Source organism: Psammomys obesus, unplaced genomic scaffold (assembly GCF_907164565.1).
Source record: "Psammomys obesus unplaced genomic scaffold, mPsaObe1.curated_primary_1811, whole genome shotgun sequence".
NCBI lineage: Eukaryota > Metazoa > Chordata > Mammalia > Rodentia > Muridae > Psammomys > Psammomys obesus.
Window position 1 is genome coordinate 26,697,152 of NW_026595981.1, and position 27,069 is coordinate 26,724,220.

A 27,069-nucleotide genomic window follows, 5' to 3' on the forward strand; every position below is an offset into this window, starting at 1 on the left:
CTCGCCTGGGTAGGCTCGGGTCGGGCAGGTGCATCGGCGGCCGCCCCCTCCGCCGCAGGTGCAGAGCCAGGCAGCCCCCGGCCGGCGCGCCATGGCTGCGGAGGACCCCCGGCCCGCGCCCGCCCCCTCCCTGCAGCCCGCCCCCCTGGGGCCGGGTGCGCGGCGGAGAACTGCGGTTTGCGCGCACCGGGAGCGGCAGCAGAAGTTCGAAAATCGCCGAGGGGGGAGCCCGCGCCGCAGCTTCCTGCCCCCGGCCCAGCCCTCTGGCCCCGGCCGCCTGCAGCCCGACTTCCTCCCCGAGCCTCGCTCGCCGCCCGCTCCCTCGGACGGGGCCGCCGCGATGGGACGCCGCGCCCCAGCTCCTGCGCGCCGCTGAGCCGAGAGCCGCCTAGCCCAGCCGCGCCACCCACCGCTGCCCTTCGCTTCCCCCCTCACCCCCGGCTCCCGGAGCCTAGTCCGCGACCCCCTGGGAAAACTGGATTTCCGAGGCTGGAGGCGCCTGGCCGGCTGGGTGGGGACCACCATGGGCAACGCGGCCGGCAGCGCCGAGCAGCCCGCGGGCCCTACCGCGTCGCCCCCGAAGCAGCCGGCCGTCCCCAAGCAACCGATGCCGGCGGCCGGGGAGCTGGAGGAGAGGTTCACGCGGGTCTTGGTGAGTGTGACCCAGTGCGCACCAGAAGCCTGGGATGACGGGGGCTCCGCACGCGTCCCCGCCTCTTGGGGCTCAGGTGCCGCTTGGAGATCCCTGGTCCACCTGCTGCCCCTCCAGGGGGTGGGAGTGACGGTGTCCTCTTTCGGAGTGACTTAGCACTCCCTCTTCGCCCCCCACAAACTTTCTTCAGCCATCTCCAGTGAGCCTTCTTAAGAGACCCCCCGCCCCCACCCCCCACCCCATGCTCCGCTGTCTAAAGGTGTCAAACATGTCTCTGGTGAGGTTGGGTGGGAGAGGGCACCGCTGCACGCAGGCCCAGCTGCTGGGTTCAGGTCTGGAGCGCCCGCCCGCCCGTCCTTCTGTGCCTCAGGGTCAAAGATGGAAGGGGTTATAATTTAACCTCCTGGAAGCCGTAGTGGGATCTTTAGTCCCGGTTTGTTCTGGTGTCTGGCCCAGGAGTTGGACTCTCAGACCCTCAGCTCGTGTTTTTATCATCCCCTCCCCTTCCCCTACCCGGAATGGTTGCTTTCAGCTCCTCATCATGGACACCCCCTCCTAACCACTGAAAGGAGTAAGCTTCGCAAGGGCGGGGTCAGGGAGGGTTGGTCACTCTGGCTTGGGGTGGAACAAAAGTCGGGAAGGCTCCCCTCCCCCTTGGCTGTCACCTGCTTTGGGAAATTGGGGCAGGGGAGGGTGGGATGGAGGAAAAACTGGAGCCTAGGCCTCTGGGGAGGAGGGAACCAACAACTCAGGTCGAGCCTGGAGCAGTTAAAGTGTTTCTGATAGGGTGGGCGCTCCAGCGCAGTCAGGGGTCCTTAAGAAGCGGGGAGACAGAAGCAGGGAAGGGAAAGGCCACTCTTTTTCACTTCCCCCTCTTTACCCCAGCACTCTTTCCTGCCCTCTCCTGTAGGTGGTTGCCTTCAGTGGTCTGTCTACTGTTAGCCAGCCCTTGCTGGACACTGGGTGACAGGGGTGAGACAGGGCTGTTTCCTAGAGGCATTTCCCAGTCTCTGCTGCAGGTCTGAGGGTGGGGAGCCCAGGGGAGGCAGCAGTGATGGCCTTCTGTCCCCAGCACCTCCTCCTAGACAGCATTTCCCATCTCTGGCTAGCCACTCATTAGGCCTGACTTGCTAGGTCCTCTCTGTGGTCCCAGTGGGGCAACAGTTCCTGAGAATCCTGGCTCCTGTCCCCTCCAGAAGGACACAGGAGGAGCCTGAAGGCAAAAGTGCTTAATTGGGGAAGGCCCAGGGAGTCTGAGGGGCATTTCACACCAGGCTAGCCTTGGACTTCTTTCTCTCTCTCTCCCTCTCTCTCTCTCTCTCTCCACCTGCCCCTAACTCCCTTCTCCCCAAATCCAGACCTTGGCCAAGCTGAGCAAGTGGGGGAGGGGGTCATCCGAGGAGCCTGACTTAGTGGTGGGTTCAGTCTGACAAGGGTGCCGTGGGTCCATCTTTCCCCTCATGTCTATGTCTTTGGTCATGCCTGCTAATGGGGAGGAGCCTTGAGAAGAATTCAGACCAGTGGGCATTCCAAAAGTCAAGTGGAGATGTTCTGACACAAGGGCGGGCCTCGATTGCCCTGGGTGGACATAAAAAGCAGCGGGGAGCCCCAGAGCGAGCGGCGGGGTATGGACAGAGGCCAGGAGATGGATCTTCCAGAGTGTCTTGGTGGCTTAGTGGAAGTCTAGGGGAGCAGCACCCACAGGGTGCCTTACAGGATCCCCTTCCCCCCAACCCAGTGTGTCCCTTGTTGTCCTCTGTGAGTGAACCCATCCTCAGGTCACATGGTTAAGAACTGGCTTTTCTCGTTCCCTCATCCTTAGGGTCATGAGCCCCGCCTAGATGAACAGCCTTGACCTCTGCCTGAGGCTATCCAAGGCTAAAGAGTTGGTGGGCCCAAGAGTCTCCTAGTGGGTGTGGCTTCATGTGACCCCACTCCTGGGGCCAGTCTTTAGGTGACATCTAAATGAACAGAAGTTGTGGGGCTCCAAGGTATGGATTCCTCAGTGTTGATGGGGGAACAGAGTTCCCCAGTCACATGGCCCCAGGGAACCTCTCATTTCAGCCTAGCCCCTTTATCTCCAGGCAGGGAGTAGGATTCCCAACTCCCCAAACTCTTCTCTTTGCTCTAGCAGTCTTCTTATGGTTTGGGGTACTTCCACCAGCCAGGCAAGGGGAGCAAAGAGATGTTTTCCCACAAAGGGTGGGTGATGGGATACTACTTTCCCAAGAAGGCTGTGAAGGAGGGGGAACCCTGCCTATAGTGGGGGTGGGGAGAAAGAGCAGGTTGAGCCAGGGTTTTGGCTGCTGCCTTAGCAACCGCGGAGGAGCGATGGCTGCCCCACTACATAGGCCTGCTGTGGTGGTGGGAACACACCAGCCAGCCAGGCTCCGAGCTCTCTCGCCTCTCCTACGCCCATGCCCAAGGCTGGGTGTCTTCCAGCAACCCCCTGTCTTCTCCGAGAGGCACGCAGAGTGAGAGTTTGGGATGGCAAGCCACCCTGTCCAGGACTGCTATCGGGGCTATGGATGCAGCTGGCCACAGGACCCCTGCATCTACCGACGGCCCTCGGGTAAAGGAATACCGGAAAGTGCCCGGGGACGTCTGTGTGACATGATCCTGTACTTAGGCAGGGCTGTGCCATAGGGAGAGGAGATTGCTGGGTGAGGGTCTAGCTCACTGAGGGGTCCCTACTCTTATCCAAGACCTGGGTACTTTATCAAGCAGTCAGGACAGCTCCAAGCAGAGTACAGGCCCTTAGAGTTCTCCCTCCCACTGATGGTGATGGTCAACAGCAGGTTGGGCAGGTCTTCCTTGCTGCTCAGTGCTTGGGGTGTCGCTCTGTGTCTCCCACCTCTGGATTGTCTCCGCCACAGGGGATCTCATCGGGGCGTAGCCTTGTGGTTAGATGTTGGGTTGGGCAGAGGCCGTGGCTGACATTCCCAGCAGGCCCAGCTAGCACATGCTGACCTCACATGCAGGGATGGGGTGGGCATGATTCACGGTGGCATCTGGGCTCAGATGGCAAAGGGCTGGATGAGACGAGCAGGAGCAGGTGCCCTTGGGGCCACCTCTGCATTTCTCTTGGGAACACAAGATTCCCCAAGGTTTGCTTGGTTCTCCCTGCCTTTGAAGGGGCGGGAGTTGGGGGACCGTGCAGTTTGGCGGATGAGTTTCATCCCGGTTGCTTATTTCATGGGTGACCTTGGGCAAGTTCACATCTTCGAGCTCCAGTTTTTCTTAGGTGTAAAAAGACGATAATAGGCATATGGCGGCCTCCTAGGGTTGCTGAGGTACAGGGTTCACTACAGAGCCTGACAAGCGGCGAGTGTCAGGAAATACTCCCTACAGTGAGCAAGGGAGGCTGTCCTGGGCCTCTCCACCCTGAGGCCCTCCGCCCCTCCCCCACTAGGAACATCCCAGGTCACATTACTGAGTCACCCTTAGCTCTTCAGCGGCCTCCTTGCCATTGCACAGGTTAGAGGCAATGAGGCCTAGACTCGAGAACTGCCTGGTGGCCGGAAACCACCAGAGGGAGGGCCCAGCTCTCCTGCTGGGTGGAGTAGCGGGGTGCTAACGGTGGCGGCAGCAGCGGTGTGCACAGGAGGAGGGGGTGGGAGGCCTCTACTTCCCTACACCGATAGTGTGCTGGGGGGGGGGTTCCCCCAGTGAGTAACAACCCAGCATGGGCAACAACAGGAAGTGTAGGGTGCTGGGTGGCAGGAAACTACTCAGGCTGTTCCTGGTTTTGCAGATGGGGGATTGGGGCTAGGGCCGCCTGCAGCCAGGACCCCAGTACCCCCTTACCAGACCCCAAGTTTTTTAAACCACGTTGTCAGCTGGGCAAGTGACTTAGTATCTCTTTGCCTCAGTTTCCCATCTGGGAGATGGGGTTATGACAGTGTGCTTGTTGATGTTTACATGAACTGATAATAGGTCTGCAATACTTAGAAGGGAAGTGAGGCCAGAGAAGTGGTATCGGAGAGTTGTTAATGTTGCTGTTATTCTCTTGCTAGCCTGGATTATGTGGGCAGCAAGGTCTGGCGTCCTGGCTCCCACTCTCTTTGACCTTTGTCCCTCCTCTGGGGACTCTGGAACTTAGATAAGAGAAACTGGTAACTTTGGGAGTTCTCAGCCCCTGATGCAGGGTGGTTGATGGCATGGCCTCCTCTAAGCCTGGGACTGCTTGTAAGAGCCCCTGCAAATCTGTTTCCGGGATTTTAAGTGACGGACACCACTGATTGTTTCTGCATATGTGCAGACAGCTTGAATGCCAAGGTTGAGGCATCACAGAGGCCGGGGGGGGGGGGGAGAGGACAGATGGGCGTGGAGGTAGCCTTGGCATTTAGACCTGTCACGCTGAGCTCTGGGTTACCTGACCCTGGAATTGGGGGTCCACATTCAGGAGCCTCCTGGACCTCAGGGGCAGGGCTGTGGGGGAAGTATGGGGCGGTGGGATGGGGTCTAGATTCTGTGCGAATTGAAAGTGAAACTGTAGGGTGTGGCGGTGTCCAGATGTGGCCAGAGCCCTGGGTCTCCTGGGACAGTGTCTCAGAAGTCAACAAAGCAGGCAGGGCCAGGATTGCAGACTCAGAGCATGTGTCTGCAAGAGGCTGGATAAACCGCAGCTGGGGTCTGTCTCTGGAGTCTCGGGAGGTCAGAGAAGGGAGAGAGGGTTGTCCCCACACAGTCTGGTAGGAATATGAATGAAATCAGTTCCATTTAATTATTTGTGTATTTATTTTGGGAGGTTTTTGAGACAGGGTTTTTCTGTACAGCCCTGGCTGTCTTGGAACTCTGCAGACCAGGCTGGCCTGGAACTCAGAACGATCTACCTGCCTCTGCCTCCCAAGTGCTGGGATTAAAGGCGTGTGCTACCATCCTGCTCTTGTTTGTATACATTGTCTCCCTGTGTAGTCCAGTCTGGCCTTAAGCTTGGGGCTGTCTTCCTGTCTCTGCCTCCAGACTCCAGAGTGTCGGGATTATAATCGGCCTGTGCCTAATGTCCAGTGTTAGCTCCTTTGGGTGGACACTCCCCATCCAATCAATTCCATCTGCTTTCTCACCTGAAGCAACAGGACAATAGGGAAAGGGCCAGTACAGGCTTGGCCAAGCTTTGGAGCCAGCTTTGGGCAATCAAGTTGTTTTCATAACATCTTCTGCCCACTTACCATGCCCCCCCCCCACCTTGAAGTCTTCTGGGGTCCTTTCCTGTCTCCTGCGCCCAACATTCATGAGATGCTTCTTCCTGGTGATGGGTCAGCAGAGGATATTATACCAAAACATAGCTTCTCAATATTCCCAGGCACTCTGGGAGTACGAGGCACGTCAGCCTGTGCCCATTTTATGGAGGAGGAAGCCGAGGCTGACAGGCCAAGAAGCTGTCAGACTAGGTGGGCACAGAGCCCGGATCTTTGAACTTAGCTTCTGCATCCCAGCTGCCCTCCATCCTCTCGGGAGGCAGATGTACCACTCACGCTTGTGGGCTGCCTAGCCCTTCCTGTCCTAGCTCCTCGGCGTCATCCGTTCTTTTGTTTACCCTCGCCCCTGCTCACTGTCCTACCTCCTTCCTAAAGACCCCGGCGAGGGGCTTGACTTCCATTTTGAGGGTGGCCCTGCCTCTCACCCTGAGTGAGTGGCATTTGCTGGCCTGTCTCCCGCTCCCTGGATACCCGGCTCCTTGGTGGGCCACAGCCACAGCTGCTAATGAGTGTTCAGCGCTGTCAGAGCTATTTCTGATTTCTGAGCCTAAATTTAGCTCGGCTGGCAGGCGGGCACGTGGGCCCGGGGCCTGAAAAGTCCCAGGTAGGGAAGGGCGAGGGGCACCCTGCCTTCTGCTGTTGCTGAGACAGGCACATCAGGCTGCTCCATGCAGAGGTTGTCTGTGCCTAGCACTAACTCTGGAGTGGCCCCGAGGGGTATGGACCAGGGCTGTGGCTCGAAGCCAGTCAGCTCCTGCCCCCTCTCTTTCTGGCTTCATAAGGTAACTCTGAGTATCTGTTACCTGTCATCTGTGAGATGGGCATAATGACAGTGCTAACGATGGTGGTGGTCAGGACAAGAGGTCAGTCTGTGCACCAAATGCATGGAGGTGAGGGCGCTTGCTTATTGAAATTAGAAGGGCTCCTGGGCCATTCCAGAGCCAAGCAGGTCTCCAAGGTTAATGAGGACTCAGACATCCCATGACAGACAGGCTGCCCCTCTGAGGCTCAGACTTCGGAGCTCAGCGTCCTCCTCATCTCCATCTCTAAGCTGGCCCCAGCTCCATCATCCTGGCAGGCTTGGCCGCCTACTTCCTCTTTCCAGGGGCTTTGCTGTACCTAAGCCCCCACCCCCCTCCCAGCTCTGTCTCTGTTGGATGGGGACAGATCAGACAGACAGACAGACAGACAGAGAGGAAAAGTAGCTGCCCAAGCCCCCTGAAGCAGAGTAGGCCCCACCCCACAGTCTTCAGACCCCTTTTGGGAAGACTGTGATGCTGTAGGAGGCATCCTAGCATAGCGTCCTCAGTCCAGACTTGCTTTCGAAATGGGGACAGGGATGACGTAGCTCAGCCCCCAGCTGGCCCTGGAGTATGGTGGGTGGGCAGTTTTCACCTCACAAGTAGGGCCCCAGCCGGAAAGCTTAGGCAATGGGGGCTGATAATACCAACTTCCTGTTTCCGAGGATGAGTCAAGGCAGTGATTTTGGGGTAAGGTCTGGCCAGAGCCCCAGACCTAACCCTGCCCCCCAAGAGAGGAAGCTAGCTGAGGAGTCTTGAGTGGGTGTGGTACCCTGTCTGCTCCAGTTATGGTCTCTTCTTAGAGCCAGGGGTCAGGGAGTGGATAGCCTGAACTACCAGAGTGGGTGTCAGATGACTCCCAAGCTTTGGGTTGGGCTCCGTGGGGACTCCCATATCCACAGCAGAGACCCAGGCTAAACCGGAAACTCCCTGAGGGCAAGAACTGGCTTTGGGGGACTGACATATAGTTAGGTCCCCTCATACTTGAAACCTCATACTTGAGATTTCCTAAATTGGGGTGAACTGGCCTTGTTTTCTGGGTCTGTTAGGCAGGCTTGATAGGCCTTGGGAACACGGAGACCCCTGCTTCCGGCAGCACCTGCTTGAATCCTCAAGCAGGACCCAAGGAGGGTACTGCTGATTTCTCTTAGGTCCTGGGGTGCATGGGAGAGTCCCAGCCTGAGCTACCAGCACCACAGGCCCAGCGTTGTGCCTATTCTGCGGTGGAATGGCTTCTACCGTTCAAATCCTCCCACCTCCCATCCTTCCCGGAACTTCCTGCTGGCTGACAGGCTGCCCTAAGTCCCTTCAACCCACTGGTGACCTGGGCCTAGTGTGTGCACATGAGGTGTTTGGTGACATGTGGGAATAAGGCCCTGGTGGCAGCTGTCGGCCAGGCCTGTCTGCAGATGGCTTCCCTGTTGGCTCCTCTCTTGGGTAGGGGGTAGCGATCATGTCTCCTTAGTTCCAGCCAGTAAACTAGAGCCTAGAGGTGTGGGAGGTCCCTGAGGAATGCCACACACTTGCCTTGTGCCGGATGTGCCAGGAGGTGATGTGGATGGTGGCAGGGTTCAGTCAGACTTGGATTCAGACCCTGGGACCCTTCCGAGCTCCAGGACCCTGGGACCTTGGGGAAGGCGGCCTACCTTTCTGGGCCTCGGGTTTCTCAGTGGACAGCACTGCTTATCTGCCAGGGTGAGAGGACAGTGCATCTTTGAGGGAGCACTGCGGAGTTCCTGAAGATGCCCATTCTGTCCTTGGTTGTGCTGGAGCCCTTCAGAGGTTTGAAGACGCCCAATCTCTCCTTCTTGGTTGTTCTGGAGGTCTGGGCTCAGGTGTCTCTGTCTTCTGCCTCCCCAGAACTGTATGAACTTGCCTCCAGACAAGGTCCAGCTGCTGAGCCAGTATGACAATGAGAAGAAGTGGGAGCTCATCTGTGACCAGGTGGGTGCCCGAAGGCTCAGCTGCCCTTGCCTTCGGCTCTTGGTGCACCCTGCTCTGGAGGAGCTGGCAGGAGAGGGGCCTGCCTGCTGCTGAGGTAGCTGGGGGCCCCCGTACCCGGCTCTATCCTCCTTTGCAAGACCTGATCAGAAACTTGAGGGGTCATCGGCAGGACATGTCCTGGAGAAGTGGAGGTGACTGCCCTCGCTGGCTGCTCTGGGCTGCTGAGGACTGAACCTGGGGCCTCATATGTGTGAAGCAAGCGGTCGGCCTACCTCTAGCTGTGTCCATAATGCTTGGGTTTTTGTTTCTGAAACTGAGTCTTTCTGTACAGCTCAGACTGCCTTCAAGCTCACGTTCCTTCTGCCTTAGTCTCCGGACCACTGGGATAACATACAGGCATGGGTCTCTGTGCCCAGTGGCTTGACTCTTCTACCCTGGGCTGAGGAAAAGAGGAACTATCCCTGCATTTAGTCAAGTAGACGGGGAGAAAGGAGTAGGGTCCCTGCCTTTTTTCTTCTGAGGTCAGGAGACACAGCCAAGCAACTGTCTCCACGAGCAGTCAGAATGCTGTGTCAGAGCTCAGGCCAGGCCCTGGGTTCACTGGGCAGCTCATTCCTGTAGCTGCTGAGGCCAGTACATGGGTGGAATAGGGTGGAGACTGCCTCCTCCAGGACCATCAAGAAGAGGCAGGTGCTGCTTTCAAGCCGAGGCCTGGAAGCTGAAGGTGTAAGGAGTTGGAGAGAGGAGAACTCCCTCCCCCAACTCAAGGACCTAGCAAAGCCTTCTACTAATGGACTGGGTTGGGACATACCTAGCTGGGCATCCATTTTGGTAAGGCTGGGCCAGGGCAGAGCTGGGAGTGCTGTAAAGGTTCTGCAGTTGGCGTCCCTGTTGAACCTGCCTGGCTTGTCAGAGGGGCTCAGAGACTGGAGAGGAGAAGGTGGAAGAGGGTGTCTAGGCACACCTGAGTGTTTGGGGCTGGGCAGGATAAGAGCCTTGGGGTGGGGCATGCCTCTTCTGTGGTCCCTGCTTCTGGGGGAGGGACTCGGGCAGTGAAATATAAGGAAAGCACACAGGGACCTATCTAAACAGAGAGACAGCCGTCCTGGAGATGGGGTGTTTACCTGCCAGGGAGCTGCCTGCTGCCTGAACTTTCCACTCTAGCCCAGTGGCAGGACTGGCCTGTATCCCACTGGCCCCAGGAAAGGCACAAACCAGGCCTGGGACTAAGGTCTTCCACCTGTCCAAAGTTTGTGCCTTTGGTACCCCAGAAGCCGTTTAAGACAGCCCGAAACCTCAAGTCAGAGCCGAGAAGGGGGCTCGGGGCGGGGGAACTACCCAGTGGTCTTTGGGCAGCTGTGACTGGCTCTCTGTGCACCCCTCTCACCTCCCCAGGAGCGGTTTCAAGTCAAGAATCCCCCTGCAGCCTACATCCAGAAGCTGAAGAGCTACCTGGATACTGGCGGAGTCAGCCGAAAGGTAGCAGCCGATTGGATGTCCAATCTGGGGGTATATATCTTCCTTTCTATTCTGTCCCTCCCTATCCTGCACCCTCCAAACAGCTGGAGCAGCTGTGTGTGTCTTTCTTGTGGTCTCGTGTGAGTTCACGTATAAGTGCTCATGCGTAAATTGGTTAGAGGGGGCTGAGCACCCCAGGCAGGCCCTCCCATACACTCATGTGTATATCTTGCATGTGCTTACATGGGCCTTCCTGTGTGTGTTTGTATTGGGTGTGTACATATGTGCGCTCTGTGTGTTCAGGCATAGATTTGTGGTATATGGCAGGTGTGTGTGTGTACTTTGGAGTTTGTAGGTATATTTGTTCTCACATGTATCCCCAAGACCACACATAGGAGAAAGAGAGAGGGGGAGAAAATGAATGAATGACTATGTGTGTGCCCCATACATAAACAAATGGGTGTGTAGGTAGGCACCCATGTGTACGTATCCGGGGTCTCCTGTGTGGATGTTTGTGTTTGATGTGCACCTATCCAGTATGTCTCTGTGTGTATGCACACTGTATCTCTGCGTGAAGGTACGTCTGTGCACCCTGTGTCTTCAAACATGTGTGGCTATACCATCCCTGTTGCGGGGGGGGGGGGGGGGGGTGCAGCCCAGAGCGTTCATTCCACTGTGCAGGTGTGTGGAGGTGGTGGGGGAGACCAAACGTGAAAGGCCTTGAATGCGTGGTGGGGGCGGATGCTTCTGGCTGCTGCCTCAGGACTGTGGGAGCCTGGGCCCCGCCCACAGTCTCCTTGTTTCTGGCCCCCAGTTTAAGAGGCGAGTTCAGGAGTCTACACAGGTGCTGCGGGAGCTGGAGACGTCCCTGAGGACAAACCACATTGGGTGAGCTTCGAAAGACTCTACCTCCCAGCAGCCTCTGGGGCTTTCCAGCCCCTCCACCGCAGGCCAGTCCTGTGGACCATTTCCATCCTCTCCTGCTGCCTGTGCTGGGCCTTGCACACAGCAGGCTGTGGGTCCTGCTCCAGCCCACAGCATCCCCTGGTATCGCTGGGTTTCCTGAGGGTGGGGGATGGTGTTATGTTCTAGGGCAAGGGCACTCAAGGGCTTTTGCTTTGCCTGCTCGTTGCTCGCTTGGGCAGAAGCCTTTCTGCAACTCAGAGAACCTCGTGCCTTGCAGGTGGGTGCAGGAGTTCCTCAATGAAGAGAACCGAGGCCTGGATGTCCTGCTCGAGTACCTGGCCTTTGCCCAGTGCTCTGTTGCGTAAGCTCCTGACCCCAGCCCTCATGCTGCCTCTCAGAGTCCTGATCTCAGGCGTCCTGGGCCTCAGATACTACTCTGAACAGGAACTGACCTCTTCCCCTGTCCCAGGAAAGTTGGATTTGGCTCTGGGCAGTGGTTCTTTTGGAGACCTGTGCCCAGGAGGGACGTTCCTTCTCCCTTCACTGTGCCCAGCATAGAGCCATAGATGAGCTGAGGCATGGTGGTACAGATCTCTAATCCCAGCACTTGGGAGGCAGAGACAGGTGGATCTCTGTGAGTCCTGGCCAGTCTGGCCTACAGAGTGAGAACCTGTCTCAAGAAGCAAAAACGAGAGCCACGAATAAACACAGCCTCTCCCTCTTGAACTAGTCTGTCCTGCAAGTCTCTCTTGCCTTGTATGTCCCTCTGTCCCCTCTCTAAAGTGTCCCCAGTGGTAGAAGCCTCCAAGCTCCTTGCATCAATCTCCAGGTATGACATGGAAAGTACAGAGAGTGTGGCCTCTAGTACAGAGAAGAGCACCAAGCCCCTGGAACAGTCCATGGAAGACCTCAGCAAGGCGCCACCCTCATCTGTGCCCAAAAGTCGCCTGACCATCAAGTACGAGGGGCCCTGGATGGGATGACAGGAGAATGTAGAGCAGACCTCCACACACTCCCACATCTAACCGGGACCTCGAGGGTTGGCGGGAGCTGTTGGTCAGTGTGGGGGACCAGAGACTTTCTTGGCTTCTGGACACAAATGTGTTAAGTCTTCAGGTGGAGGCTAGCACCTGAGGGGGACTGGAATAAAGAGGGGGCTTTGAGGTTGGCAGGATCTAACACCTTGTTTCTTCACATGCGGCCTCCAGGTGCCCCCCTTCTCCCCGGTACGTAGTCACCCGGGGGGGGGGGGCAGGTGCATGCTGGGCTGACTGTGTGGGGTGGCGGGTTGGAAGAGCAGTGAGCTGATGCCCCGGAGTTCAGCTGCTGAGGACTGGTCTCCTCATCCCGACACAGGACATCCTGCCATCTTGTTGGGATACAGGGAAAGGGGAGGAGATGACCCTGGCACATCAGCTCCCTGGGTTGGGTCTGAGGGACCAAATATATGCCTATTTGTTTGTGTGCGTATGGGCATGTGTGTGTGAGCTTGGAGCCGACCCAGCTAAGCATGGCTTTTACATGGGTGCTGAGGATTTGAACTTGGGTCTTCATGCTTTCACAGCAAGAGACTTAACCAACTAGCCATTTCCACAACCCTAAAAAATCTTTATATGTAAATGTACGTATATATGTGTATATATATATATATGTGTGTATATATATATATATGTGTATATATATATATATTTGTGTGTATCTCATAATATGTTTTTTCCTTGTTCATTAATTCACTTAGCAAACATTTTTTAAAGAGATAAAAAAAAAAAAAAGATGGGATTTCTCTGTTTGTAACTCTGGCTGTCCTGGAACTCTTTGTAGACCAGGCTGGCCTTAAACTCACAGAGCTGCACCTGCCTCTGCCTCCCAAGAGTGCCGGGATGAAAGGTGTGTGTCACCACACCTAGCTAGCAAACATTTTTTTAGACAGTAAATACCTTAGTAGATAGCACATCTTTATAATAAGTGCCCACAAGACAGATAATTCTGTGACAGATAATCACAGAGATGTGATCTGCATCTCTGAAGAGGGAGTCGCCCACTGCTTGCCGGTACTAGGAAGACATCCCAGAAGAGGTGACATTATGTCCAACTGTGACAGATGGATAGGTGATGGGAACAAGGAGGGGGCCGCAGGAACAAAGACTGAGACATATTTGAGCCATGATAGGAAAGGATGGTGTGGCAAGCAGCGGGGAGGACTCAGGTGAAGGGGTGGGGCCGGCTGGTGGGGCTGGAAAAGCTACAGAGCCGTCAAGAGGATTGACGTGTGGATATGGTTAGCAGCTCCACAAAAATGAAAACCTCAAATTTTTTTTTTGTGTGTGTGTATGTGGGTGGGGGCAAGAGTAGTATAGAGAGTGCTCAGTATACTCCTCACTGGGTGCCGGGCTGGAGCTTATTACGTAATCCCACCCAGCCCGGGAAGAAGGTGCTGCTGAGGCGGAGGAAATGGCTCAGTCAGCAGAATGCTTGCCTTGTGAGCATGAAGAACTGAGTTCAGTCCTTAGCACACGCGTAAAACGTTGGGTACAGAGGTGTGTGCTTGCAATCCCAGCACTGGAGAGGCAAAGACGAGAAGAGCCCTGGGGGCTCGGTGGCCGGACCCGGCTGGCCTGATTGTTGAGCACGGGTCCCAGTGAGAGACCTTGCCTCAGGAGAACAAGGCGGGGGCTGGGGAGATTCCCTGGTGGGTAAAGTGTTTCTGCATAAGCACGTACATAAGAAGCACAGGGAGATTAAATATTTCCCTCCTAGGTAAGCTGGCATGTTCTTGACTCTAGGCACTTTGGGTTTAGTCTGTCTCTCAAGATGGAAGGCCAAGTGGTTGTGAGTGCCACCTTGTGGAGACATTACTGGGGTCGAGCTGCTCCCAAGCTTCGTCCATCATTATCCTTGGTGGGCTTTCCACTCACAAAACAGCTCTCTTCTCTCCCTCCTGGCTTCCCTCCCTCCTTCCCTCCCTTCCTCTCTCCCTCCCGGCTTCCCCCCCCTTCCCTTCTTCCCTTTCTCCCTTCTTTCTTTTTTGAGACAGGCTCTCATGTAACCTAGGCCTTACAATCTCTATTATATAGCCAAGGCTGGTCTTGAGCTCCGATCCTCTTGCCCTAACTTCCCAGAGACTGGAATTACAGGCGCGCACCACCATGCCTGGCTCACAGTAGCCCCTTGAAAAAACAAGTCTTTGTAAGGGCCCTTGCTTCTTTGACCCTCCCTCATTACCTCCCCCAAAGCATGGCAGACCCTGAGGAGGGCTGTCTTCAGCTTGCCAGTTGGGTCAGGTAGATAGGAAACAGTAGTGGCCTAGATATGTTTTCGGATATGTCCCCCTCGCTCCAAAGGGTACCTTACTAGTGTGGAGAGCAGGAAGCTGGGGACTGGGGGCTCTGACCCTCTTGCCTCTTCCACATCCACCAGGCTGACCCCCGCCCACAGTAGGAAGACCCTGAGGAATTCCCGAATCGTCAGCCAGAAGGATGATGTCCACGTGTGCATCATGTGCCTGAGAGCCATCATGAACTACCAGGTCAGCTGGTGGCACGGGATTGGGGCCTCGGGAGCTGGCTCGTCCCCATGGGGGCCTGTGCCAGCTGCTGATGTTCTAAGACTGTGTGTCACTCTGCCCTGGAACCTTCCTGGGGAAGCCTGGGGCCTGGGCTTTGGTGGGGGTCCTGAGGCTGGTAAGCTTTGAGGGGAAGCCTTCATGCCTTCATGTCAGTTCTGCTGAAACAGCCTTGGCTGTGGCTGGGGAAAAGCATGGGCCTCAGATGGGGATCAAGGAGGGTTGGGTAGTGGGGAATGGGCTTGGCTATGGCATCAGGAGAGCCAGCTGCTCTAGCTCCACTTCTTCATCAGCCTTTGTAAACTTCTTAAAACGTTATGGGATTTTGATGTGTGTGTACCTTTTTTTTTTTTTTTTTTTTTTTTTTTTTTTTTTTTTAAGTAACTATTTCATGGTTGTCTGATGTCTTAGATGACAACTTTGTATTTGTCCTATATCAAAAGGGTGGGTATGCCTGCATGGCCTTGTCATGTCCAGGGTGTTTGGCACTGGCTTTTGAAAAAGACAAATGAATTTTAAAAGGGGGCTAGGGCCTGGCTTCTTAAAAAGAGGTAACGGCTGGTTCTGAGGAACTTCCTAAGCTTTGGGAAGCTTTGGGCACTGGAGGCCGGAACAACATAGCGCAGACCACGACGGCCACGTTGGCAGTCTTGGGGACCTGCCTGGAGGTGCCAGCCTCTCTTCTCTCCCCAGTCTGGCTTCAGCCTCGTTATGAACCACCCGGCCTGTGTCAACGAGATCGCTCTGAGCCTTAACAACAAGAACCCCAGGTGAGGGCTCTCCCCCTTAACTGGGTTCCTGCTTCCATCCCTGCAAACTCTGTCCCGTCTCCTTAGGTCTTCTGCCCAGGCTCACCACACCCCAGATCCCCTGTCCTCCAGCCCATGCCCACCGTGCTGTGGGGACTAACCTCCCCTTTCTCTTCCCAGAACCAAGGCCCTGGTGCTGGAGCTGCTGGCCGCCGTGTGCCTCGTGCGGGGAGGACACGACATCATTCTTGCAGCCTTTGATAACTTCAAGGAGGTATCCCCATCCCAAACCTTTTTGCCCTTCTGGTACTGCTTGGAGTGTGGCTGCCAGAAATTGTGACCTCTTATAGAGCATCCGGAGGCACAGGGTGGGCATTTTGGGAAATACAGAGGAAATTCAGAATAGAAGGTATAGTCAGGCAGGAGTCGTTCTCAACCTTCCGACTGCTGCAGCCCTTTAATATAGCTCCTCATGTTATTTCATGGCTATTTCGTAACTGTAATCTCGCTACTATTATGAATCTTAAATATCTGCTATGCAATCTCTGTGTGGGGGTCGCGACCCACAGGTTGAGAACCAGTGATCTAGAGTGCCAAGGACAACTGAGGGATCTACTGAGTTTCAGCCTCTCAGCCTTGCCCATCCTGACGCCCTAGGGTCGACAGCTCCGGTCCGCAAATTTATAGGAAGTTCATGGTAGATAAAACTGGCTACGACAGGGCTGGAAATACGGCTCGGCAGTTAAGCAGGACTGTGAGGATCTGAGTTCGGATCCCAGCAACCCATGTAATGAGCCGAGTGTCGTGTGCGTGTCTGTAAGCCAAGTGTTAAGGGAGAGGACCCAGGATGCGTGCTGATGTTTGCCTGTCGCCAGCCTTGCTGAGGAAATGGGAACCCCGGGTGCAAGCAGAGACCTTGTAGAAGGAGGCGGAGTGATAGAGGAGGACCCTCAGCGCCGCCTTCTGGCCTCTGCATGTGCCCACAGGCACATTCAACTTCCTCCCCTGCCACCATGCACACACTTGCAGGCACATACACAGATTCATTAAAAAAAAAATAATAATAATTTTTTTTTTAAAGACAGGCTCTCACTTTACAGCAATGGCTAGCCTGGAACTTGCTGTGTAGACCAGGCTGGCCTTGAACGCACAGAGATCCTCCAGTCTCTGCCTCTGAGTGCTGGGATGAAAGGTGGGTGTGCTTCCCTGCCTTCAGAAAATCAACCAGTCTTTAAGATTGGATATGAACCAAGCAGGTTCATACAGGCTGTCATGCCAGCATTTTCAAGGTAGAGCCGGGAGGACGCCAAGGTCATCAGTGGCTACGCAGTGAATTCAAGACCAGCCTAAGCGAGAAAACAAAAACAAGACAAGCCAAAACCAAAGCCAACCCCCCAAACAAAACAAAAACACTACCAAAACAAAGACAAATTCATGCCAAAACGAAATCCAGCCCAGCATAGACTCTGTCTCGGAAAAAAAGGGGAGGGGTCGGTGTCTGGATATGTTCATTCATTCATTCATGAAAGTTTACTGAGGGCCGACTATGTCCCAGGCACAGGAGCAGGCTCTTAGGACACATACATGAGCAAAAGCAATGAAAAGGCATGGAGGGCTGGATTAATAGTCCTCATCCAATAAAGCACTCGATATACAAGCACTAGGACCTGACTCTCTGAGCCCGTATAAAAAAAGCCAGGCACCGTATCATACACCTTCAATCCCAGCACTCGAGGCAGAGGCAGAGGCAGGAGGACCTTTATGAATATCATGTAGCCATGGCTACATAGTGAGACCACGTTGCAAGAACAACAAAAACAAAAACAAGAACGATCCAAGAGGCTGTAGAGATGGCTCAGTGGTTAAAGGCACTCATTCTTGCAAAGGACCCTGGATTGATTCCAGTACTCACGTGGCAACTCCATACCTCCAGTTCCAGCGGGATCTGATAGCTTTTTCTGACCTCTGCAGGTACCCAGCCACTTGCATATGCATGCAAGGAAACACTCTTGTACCTAAAATAAAATGAAGAAGTCTTAAATAGAGGCAGATTTGGTGGCATGTGCCTTTAACTCCAGCACTGGGGAGGCAATGGTAGGCCGTTCTCTCTGGAGTGGCAGCCAGCAGAGGCTACTCTGTGTGCGCCAGGCCACAGAGACAAACCAGGCGTGAGGCTGGAGGTGGGGCTCGGTGGCCCAGCACCTACATCAGGAGCCTCAGAGCCACCTAGGACATCAGTTCCAGGGTGGCCACTGTCCTCTGGGCCTCTGCACCCACATGCACATTTTTATCTTTACTTTTCCGGGACAGGGTTTCTCTGTGTAGCCCTGGCTGTCTTAGAACTCGCTCTATAGACCAGGCCGGCCTCGAACTCGCAGAGCCCCTGCTGCCGCTGCCTCCCAAGTGCTGGGATTAAAGGCGTGCGCCACCATCACCTGACTCCACAGGTACATTTTACACATTTATTCCTGCAGGCACACACCTATGACAGGTAAATATTTAAAAGGCAACAACAGAGAAGATGCATTTGCTCCTGAGGAACACCTGAGGTCGATTTTTGGCTTCCACACACATACATGCACATATATGCGCACGCATGCGTACACACATACACATACCTATAATGAAAAGGCAGGAAACAGGTAACAAATGAGCAACTTATGTAGTATTAGGAAATGCTAACTGGCCGGACAGTGGTGGAACACACCATTAGTCCCAGCACTCGGAAAGCAGAAGCAGGAGGATCTCTGTGAGTTCGAGGCCAGCCTAGACTACAGAGTGAGTTCCAGGACAGCCAAGGCTACGCAGAGAAACCCTGCCTTACAAAACAAAAACAAAACCAACCAACCAAAGTTAAACGTTTTTTGGGGAAAGGGTTGCCACAGGGTTGTAGGGAAGGCCTCTTTGAGAAGATGAAACTTGACCGGGCAAAGCTATGAAGAAGCTGGGGAGCTGGGCGTGGTGGTTCTCTTGGCTAGCATACTGGGTGGTTAGAACAGTGCACCCAAAGGCCAGCAGCAGGGTGTGAGAGACCAAGAGGGAGCAGTATTTGAGGCAGAAGACTGACATGGCCAGATTTGGATGAAATTGGAGAGTAGCCTTCAAGGGCACAAGGACAGCAGCCAAAAGATGGCACAGGAGGCGTGTGACCCATTATTTTGTGTCCGCCATCCTCCTTCTCCAGGTGTGCGGGGAGCAGCACCGATTTGAAAAGCTGATGGAATACTTCCGGAATGAAGATAGCAACATTGACTTCATGGTGAGCTTGGAGCTAGCCCTGGGGGCTGAAGGTTGGCTGGGCCCGGTTGCATGCTTAGGAGCAGCTGAGGACCTGGGTGTCCTGCAGCAAAGCGACCGTTGACTGTCAGTGGGGAAGGGTGGATGTCAGAGGAGTGGGGACTGGACCAAGGGGACCTGGATGTTGCAAGACTGGGTTAGTGGAATGCAAACTGTACAGAGGGAGGGAGGCTTGGGGACAAGTGGGAAGCGGCAGATGTCAGCATCCCTGACCTGGAAGTCCTTAGATTTTCTGGTGTTCCCGGCCCCCAGGTGGCTTGCATGCAGTTCATCAACATTGTGGTACACTCGGTGGAAAACATGAACTTCCGGGTCTTTTTGCAATATGAATTCACTCACCTGGGTCTGGACCTGTACTTGGAGGTGAGCCCAGCACACCACCCCTAACCTCCTGACTGAAGTACCTCTACTTTGGGGTATGTAGTTATTACGTGTGTGGTATGTAGTTATCAGGTCTCGAGTTCAAATCCTGGCTCTGGGAGCTGGCCTTGGTGACACATACCAGCAATCATATCACACGCGAGGCTAAGGCAGGTGGACCTCTAGTTCAAGTCCAGTCTGGGCATCACTGTCCCTACCCACCACCCCAAGATAAAAAACCCCACAAATAAACAGAATCCTACCTCTGCCACTTGCTAGCTGTGTGGCCTTCACACATCTGTTCATCCCGCTGAATTCGCTTTCCTGTCTGTCACAGAGGTGATAAAGACTCCGAATATGTGGTTCCCAGTGGGTGCCCAGTATAACATCTGCCATCGAGGTCTTGGAACAGACTCGGGTGGCTCTGGGCCTGACCCAGGAGCATCAGCTCCGTCAGGTGCTCTGGCTCCAGCTGATGGGGAGGAGCCCAGAGATACTGGGCAGAAGGGAGCTGGCTCCGTCTGGAGGTCTGGGGCTTGAGAAGTGGGAAGAGAGGAGCTTGTGAGCAGAGAAGTCACAGCTTCTTGCCTGGGTCCTCTGGGAGGCTTTCTGCGGGAGTGAGGCCTTTGGGATTGGATTTCCTAAGGCTAGGACAAGGCAATGGTAAGAAGAGGAGGCAAGGCTGGGAAAGCCACACGGTAGAATATGATGGTTTTGGTACAAAGATGTGTAGTCTGACACCAGCTTCAGCATCGCTGAGCCTTGAAAGAAGAGAGGAGCCAGATGCAAGAGTCTGAAGAAAGGGCCGGAAAGATGATGCCATGATTAAGGGCACTTACTACCTCTGCAGAGGACCTGGGACCCTTGGCAGTTCCCAGCACCCTTGTCTGGTGGCTCACAGCCTCCTCTAACTCCAGTTCCAGGGGATCAGATGTCCTCTTCTGGTCTCTGAGGACACCTGAATTCATATGATGTGTGTAACTCACAGAGGAACACACACACACATACATACACATCAAATATCCTGATTATATGACTTTTGAAAATAAGAAATGTTGCCAGGCAGTGGTGGCATAAACTTTTAATCCCAGCACTCGGGAGGCAGGGGGCAGGTGGATCTCTGTGAGTTTGAGGCCTACAGAGCTAGTTCTAGGACAGCCAGAGGTACACAGCAAGACCCTGTCTGGAAACAAACAAACAAAACAAAACTAGAAAGCAAATAGAAGCAGAAGAAGGGAAGGAAGGAAGGAGAGAGAGAGATCCAGAATGACTAAGTCCATAGAAACAGGAAGTAGACTCATGAGCCCCAGAGATCATGGGAAAGAAACCCTAACTTAGTATCCAGTTTCCTCGGCTTCTAGGAAAGAGATAACACACCTTAAAACGGTGAATTGTGCGGTATGTGAATTATGCCAGTAAAAACAAAAAGCAAACTAGAGCCCAGGTACCTTCCTCTGGGTATTGGCGGCGGTGGTGGTGGTTGGAGAGCCTCCCCCACCCCCACCCCCCGACCTCACCGTACCCCTGCTGTCTGGGGACAGAGGCTGCGGCTCACGGAGAGTGACAAGCTGCAGGTGCAGATCCAAGCGTACCTGGACAACGTTTTTGATGTGGGAACACTGTTGGAGGACACCGAGACCAAGAACGCAGTGCTGGAGCACATGGAGGAGCTGCAGGAGCAGGTGACACTGGTGAGGACACAGCCCAGCACCCAGTAGGCCCACAGGGAGACTGTCCCGGGGCGGGCTCCTCTCATGCAGCAAGTGCTGAATGGAAGACAGGAGTTCTGAGTGTGGACTGGAGGCGGCAGTCTGCCTGGGCTCCGCGTTTGCCCTCAATCCAAATCCGGAGTCCTTTTGGTGTCTTTCTCAATGAGTCTCCAGGGAGCGCCCACGCCGAGTGGGACTTGTGCGCAAGGCAGGCGCCTTCTCTCTTCCCCCACCCCTCCCCGAGCAGATCCTGAACCCTGACTCCAGTGAACTGGGTCCTGTGGTGCCTCTCGGCCCAATCTCCTCCCCAACCACCTTTCTTGCCGCTGGTGCCTTGGTTTCCCCTCCCAATTATTTGGGTTCAGGTGCCGGGCCTGGCCCACCCTTGGCACGCTGGGCCAAGCGGATGTGGGAGCCTCCCCCGGACCTCCAGGCAGGCTTGCCTGATGCCGCCCCCTCACCGGCGGTGCCAGTGCCTGGCCGCGGGTGGTGGCTCAGCATGTACTTCTGCCACAGCTGACGGAGCGGCTTCGGGACGCAGAGAACGACTCCATGGCCAAGATCGCCGAACTGGAGAAGCAGCTGAGCCAGGCCCGCAAGGAGCTGGAGACCCTGAGGGTGAGTGGGCCGGGCCAGGCTTGGGGTGTGGGCCGAACCGGGTTCCCCAGGGATGGAGTCCTCCCGGCTGGACATCTCAGTCCTGCTCAGAGGCGGATGGGGCGGGGTTGCTCTAGGCCAGAGAGCTCGCGGGTGGGCGCTGATCTTCCTTCCCCACCCCCCCGGGGCTCGTAGGAGCGCTACAGCGAGTCGACCCCCATGGGCACTTCCAGACGAGCCCCCGAGCCTGAGAAAGTGCCCGCCCCTACCATGGTGCGGCGACCCTCAGCCCTAGAGCTGAAAGTGGAGGAGCTTGAGGAAAAGGGGTTAATCCGTATCCTGCGGGGACCGGGGGATGCTGTGTCCATCGAGATCCTCCCAGGCGCCGCGGCGACACCAAGCGGTGATGACGCACCGGCTCCGATGGTGCCCACTGACTCCTCTAGCCCAGGTACGCGGGAGCTTGAAGCTGGGCCGGGGGGGGGGGGGGGGGGGGGGGGGGAAGACCAGGGCGGGCAAGGGGATCCTGGGGACATACCTGGCTGTGAAATAGGAGGTGGATTGTGGGGCGTGGCACAGGCACAAGCAGGTGGGCCGAAACGGGTTCTGGATGAATGCATAGGGCAGGGAGGAGGCGGCACCCCCCAACCACCACGTGCGTCCTCAGCCGAGGGGTTGACGGGCCCCTCCCACGCCCTCTCCTCCACCTGCAGCAGAGTCGGTCCCTGGAACAGCATCGCCGCCGCCGCCGCCGCCGCCGCCGCCCCCACCCCCACTACCCAACCTCCAGTCCGAGCAAGAAGCCCTTCCCTCGGCACCCCCGCCGGCCCCGCCCCTCCCAGGCTGCGCCGAGCCCCCACCTGCACCACCGTTGCCTGGAGACGGGCCGCCCCCACCCCCACCGCCCCCACTTGGTACTGATGGACCAGTGCCGCCACCACCTCCACCACCTCCTGGAGGGCCTCCTGATATCCTTGGAAGACAAGGCCCAGAGATAGGCCCAGGTAAGTGGAGCAGGGGCCCCTTCGCTGTCCTCTGGGGCCCCTCTACCTAGGAGTCCCCTTCTGCCTCCCGCCTGTCTTCTTGCTCCCAGGGATGAAAACCAAGAAACCCATCCAGACCAAGTTCCGGATGCCATTGCTGAACTGGGTGGCACTGAAGCCCAACCAGATCACAGGCACCGTCTTCACTGAGCTCAATGACGAGAAGGTGCTGCGGGTGAGTGGGCAGCAGAGGGCTCCAGGGTCGGGCTGGCAGAGGGCTGGGTGGTGTCTCCTTCACCTGGCTTACAGATGAGACTGAGAGAGCCTAGGGCTTGAAGGCACTGGATTGGTGCGTCCAGAAGGCAGTCTCTTGACCCCTGCAGGCTGTCCTCTGCCCCAAGTGTGGCCTCTCCTTTCTGCTCAGTTCCCATAACTAAGGCCTGGGGCCTTCTGGTAACAGTTTTCCTTTGGAATGGGTTCCCTGTCCTCTGGGCCGTTGCTCACGCTGTTTTCTCTGCCTAGAACGGCCTTTCTCATACTGCTGGCTGCTCGGCCCTTCCTTCAGCTTTGGTGGCCAGGAATCTGGTTCCCATGTGTTGTGTTCACTGTCCGACCTTGCTTGTGTCTCCCTGTATCTCCCGTCAAGGCTGTGGCGGAGCTAGCTCGCTGGTGTTTCTGTCCGGTGGTACTGTGGGGCTACACTACCAGCCCAGGAGCTTGGGCAGATCTCGACTTCACCCAGTCTGGCTTTCTCTCCCCGTGCCCTTAGGAGCTAGACATGAGTGACTTTGAGGAGCAGTTCAAGACCAAATCTCAAGGCCCCAGCCTGGACCTCAGCGCTCTGAAGGGAAAGGCAGCCCACAAAGCCCCCACTAAGGCGACACTCATCGAGGCCAACCGGGCCAAGAATCTGGCCATCACCCTGCGCAAGGGCAATCTAGGGGCAGACAGAATCTGCCAGGCCATCGAGACGTAAGTACCTGTATGACCCTGCCCCCTTGCTAGGCTAGGATCATCAGGCAGGGCATAGTTAAGAACCCCAGCAGCGGGACAGAACCCAGCAAACCTTCACACCAGTCCTGGTCAGGTAACGTTGCCCTCAGTTTGAGAGCAAGAAAACTGAGACTATATTTGAGTCCATGCCCAGACTGAGATCTCCCGACTCTCTTCCCATTTCTGCCCGCCATGGCCACCCAGGCCAAAGGGTTTATGGCTCTGCACCTGCCAGTTCCCCTTGACTCCTAGCTCTTGTTCTCTGTGGCTGTCTGCAGACACTGAAGGTCACCTGTTCAGCCATGCTCTCTGTAAGGGTGGACTGACGCCTGTCTTCCCTCTGTCCTTACGCAGGTATGACCTGCAGACTCTCAGCCTGGACTTCTTGGAGCTGTTGACCCGATTCCTGCCCACGGAGTATGAGCGCAGCCTCATAGCCCAGTTCGAGAAGGGACAGCGGCCCATGGAGGAGCTGTCAGAGGAAGACCGCTTCATGCTGCACTTCAGCCGCATCCCGAGACTGCCAGAGCGCATGAACACGCTCACCTTCCTGGGCAACTTTCCAGACACAGCCCAGCTGCTCATGCCGGTGTGGGCAGGACGGGCAGGGCGGTGTGGTGGAGCCTGGGCTGGTGGGTAGGGAGGAGGCGGTTCTGAGCCCGGCTTCCAGGAGGGCAGTCGGGAGGATGGGAGCCTCCTGGCCGGGGAGGGTCTAACTTACCTCACCTTCATCCCACCCTCAGCAACTGAACGCCATCATTGCAGCCTCAATGTCCATCAAGTCCTCTGACAAGCTCCGTCAGATCCTGGAGGTGAGGGGCCCAGAAGCAGGGCCTACCCTTGCCCAGGCTTAGGTGGCATAAAAGGGAGGCTCAGGCCCTACCCATCTGGGATATAGCAAAGACGATGTTCGCGTCTCTCACATGCGGGCTCTGATAGACAAGGTGGGAGGTGGGGAGGGGCAACAGCAACAGCAGCCTAGCCCCCAGGGCTCAGTCCCCCTGGGGATTTACTTTGGGAGAGGTACGATAACCTCACCTGCCTGGCGGAGGGTCTGCACACAAGAACACATGGCTGTCGGGACCGAGGAAGGGGGGCGGCAGGCCAGTTTGGAGGTGCACTAGTGGATACAATTTGAGTGTACTCGTGGTGGTAGTAGCGTTCACGCGTACAGGATGCCATGTGTCATGGAACTGAAGGGCCCGTTCAGGAGGGGCTGAGTGTGAGGGCTGCCTGCTTGCCACCCTTCTTCCTGTCTGAGAAGTATACGTTCTTCAAGGGTTTTTCCCGCAGCCTGGATCCCACTGAGTCTGTCTCTGCCTCTCGCAGATTGTCCTGGCTTTTGGCAACTACATGAACAGTAGTAAGCGTGGGGCAGCCTATGGTTTCCGACTTCAGAGTCTGGATGCGGTGAGGAGGGGATCCTGGCCTGGGGTCTGGGGTCTGGGGTCTGGTGGGTGGCCCGTGGCTTATAAGAGACCCTTGTCCAGTTGTTGGAGATGAAGTCGACCGACCGAAAACAGACATTGCTACACTACCTGGTAAAGGTCATCGCAGAGAAGTACCCGCAGCTCACTGGCTTTCACAGCGACCTGCACTTCTTGGACAAGGCAGGCTCAGGTATGGGGCGCTGGGGTCTTGGGTGTGAGTAGGGACCTTGGTCCTTGGGCCACTGACGTGTAGTCAGGAGGAAGCAAGAGGTGCTATAGGATATAACTGTGTGCCTGCTGCTGCCCTATCCCCTGACTCCGTGCTGTCCACTCCAGTGTCCCTGGACAGTGTCCTGGGGGATGTGCGCTCCTTGCAGCGAGGTCTGGAGTTGACGCAGCGAGAGTTTGTGCGGCAGGATGACTGCCTGGTGCTCAAGGAGTTCCTGAGGACCAACTCTCCCATCATGGACAAGCTGCTGGCAGACAGCAAGACAGCTCAGGTGTGTGTGTGGGAACAAAGGAGCACCAGCCACTGAAGCCTTGGCGGGGGGGGGGGGGGTCGTGAGGCAAAGGCCTGAAGGGGTGTGGCCACAGGCAGCACCCTGGGAGGATGGAGGAAGAGCAAGGGACCATCCTGTGTGGAAGAACAGAGATGTGCACCGGAGCATGGTCAGGCTCCAGGGAGCCCAAGTTTGGCGGGGCTGATGGGTTGTGCTTGCAGGAGGCCTACGAGTCTGTGGTGGAGTACTTTGGAGAAAATCCCAAGACCACATCCCCCTCCATGTTTTTTTCCCTCTTCAGCCGCTTCACCAAGGCCTACAAGGTACAAGTGTCTGATGGGTGGGGTGCAGGCCCCAGAGCTTCTCGGTAGGAGGAGTAGGGGCACTGTCTGTCCCAGGTAGGACGGGAGGAGGAAGGGCTGTTCTCCCCAACACCTGCCTTGTGTCCTCAGAAAGCGGAACAAGAGGTGGAACAGTGGAAGAAGGAAGCAGCCGCAGACACCTCAGGCAGGGAAGAGCCTGCAGCGCCCAAGGTAGGCAGCCGTCCCCAAGCCTGGTCCCTGGGGTACGGGAATTGGTGGCATCCCTTTCGTCCTCTCCATCTTGCCCCTACACCTTCAGTGTTGAGACAGAGCCTACCCAAGGACAATGACAAGGACAGTGGTCCAGAAGCCAGGGGAGGAAGCAGGTTCAGGTTCCTTCTGCCTGAGCTGGCTGTCCTTGCTCTGAGGGACTACACAGATGTTCCGGAGTGGGTGGACTGAGAAGGATCCTAAAGTTAGAGTTGTTCCTCTCCTCAGTCTCCACCCAAGGCCAGGCGACAACAGATGGACCTCATCTCTGAGCTGAAACGGAAGCAGCAGAAAGAACCACTTATCTACGAGAGTGACCGAGATGGGGCCATTGAAGACATCATCACAGGTGAGGGCTTGGCGTGAGGTCTCCGTCCTTCAGTCTGTCCCATGTCACACTCTTCCTGAATCCCCGCCTCACCCCGAGGGCTCTGCTGCAGTCTCACTGTGTGGCCCTGGGCTGTCCTGGAACTCGCTGTGTAGACCAGGCTGTCTGTCCTCAAACTCCCAGAGATCCTCCTGCCTCTTCAGTGCTGGGATTAAAGGCGTGGGCCACCGTGCCTGTCCTCCAGACCTCTTGCTACCTTTTCTGTTTTTCTCTTCTCTCCCTCTCTGTACCTTCTGTCCCTAAAACCTCAGTGCTCAAGACAGTGCCCTTCACTGCCCGCACCGGCAAGCGGACATCCAGGCTCCTCTGTGAGGCCAGCCTGGGAGAGGAGATGACCCTCTAGCTCCCAGGTACCTAGCTAACCTGGCCTGTGGTTCCAGGGCTTGGCGGGCCAGGCATGCCTCCCCAACCTGGGCCACTGCATGGCTGGGCTCTTTTAGAGGGTGGTGTTTTCTGGTCGAGGGCCATCAGTGTCCCCTCCACCCCCTCCCATGCACACAAAATCAAGCCCTTAGAGCGATGAGCCTGTGCCCTGGAGCCCGGGCCAATGTGTCTCCTTTGGCTGCCAGATCTTCGGAACCAGCCCTACATCCGTGCAGACACAGGACGCCGAAGTGGGCGCCGACGGCCTCCAGGACCCCCCCTGCAGGTCACCGCTGACCTCTCGCTGTAGCCACAGTTTCCGCCGGTGGATTCTCTAGGGCTTTTGGCAGGCTGGAGCCCAAGGAAGGTGGTCCTTAGCTCGGCTGGGTCGGGCATCCGCTCCTGCTGACTACAAGCCTTGAAGCCCCCCCCCCCCCCCCCCCCAAAAAAAAAAAGCTGCTCGCAGCATCCTCTCCCTCCAATAGCCATACTTAGCCTGAGCGGGAGCCTGGACTGTAACTTATAAAGTGCACCTCGCCGCCGCCCTAGCCCGAAGGACTCTATCCTTGGACCTTATTTTTATACAAGATTAATAAAGATATTTG

The 27,069-nt window shown here is 56.1% G+C and overlaps 1 protein-coding gene across 5 annotated transcripts; it reads left to right on the plus strand.

Annotated features, from left to right (window-relative positions):
* Positions 1–331: 331 nt before the first annotated feature.
* On the plus strand, positions 332–27,069 carry Fmnl1 (formin like 1). 5 transcript variants are annotated; one of them, XM_055619928.1, is made up of 28 exons: positions 332–652; positions 8,514–8,597; positions 9,993–10,106; positions 10,870–10,943; positions 11,239–11,322; positions 11,791–11,919; positions 12,170–12,187; positions 14,379–14,487; positions 15,217–15,293; positions 15,453–15,546; positions 18,457–18,531; positions 18,822–18,932; positions 20,471–20,620; positions 21,155–21,256; positions 21,431–21,686; positions 21,949–22,239; positions 22,329–22,453; positions 22,988–23,190; positions 23,566–23,800; positions 23,955–24,023; positions 24,541–24,621; positions 24,702–24,831; positions 24,978–25,141; positions 25,363–25,464; positions 25,594–25,674; positions 25,942–26,062; positions 26,353–26,451; positions 26,671–26,731. In XM_055619928.1, the coding sequence occupies exons 1-27, from the start codon at positions 524–526 to the stop codon at positions 26,442–26,444; spliced, it is 3,300 nt and encodes a 1,099-aa protein (XP_055475903.1). In that variant the 5' UTR covers positions 332–523; the 3' UTR covers positions 26,445–26,451; positions 26,671–26,731. The 5 variants fall into 5 exon arrangements, with proteins under 5 accessions (XP_055475903.1, XP_055475906.1, XP_055475902.1 ...); XM_055619931.1 differs by having other exon boundaries at positions 9,993–10,076; XM_055619927.1 differs by lacking the exon at positions 26,353–26,451 and having other exon boundaries at positions 26,671–27,069.

Excerpts from the sequence above, each read along its gene's own strand:
- Fmnl1 (XM_055619927.1), top strand. The coding sequence starts at position 524 with ATGGGCAACGCGGCCGGCAGCGCCGAGCAGCCCGCGGGCCCTACCGCG. Across the intron at positions 18,532-18,821 it reads ATAGCAACATTGACTTCATG|GTGGCTTGCATGCAGTTCAT; the intron begins GTGAGCTTGGAG and ends CCCGGCCCCCAG. Across the intron at positions 22,454-22,987 it reads ATGACGAGAAGGTGCTGCGG|GAGCTAGACATGAGTGACTT; the intron begins GTGAGTGGGCAG and ends CCGTGCCCTTAG.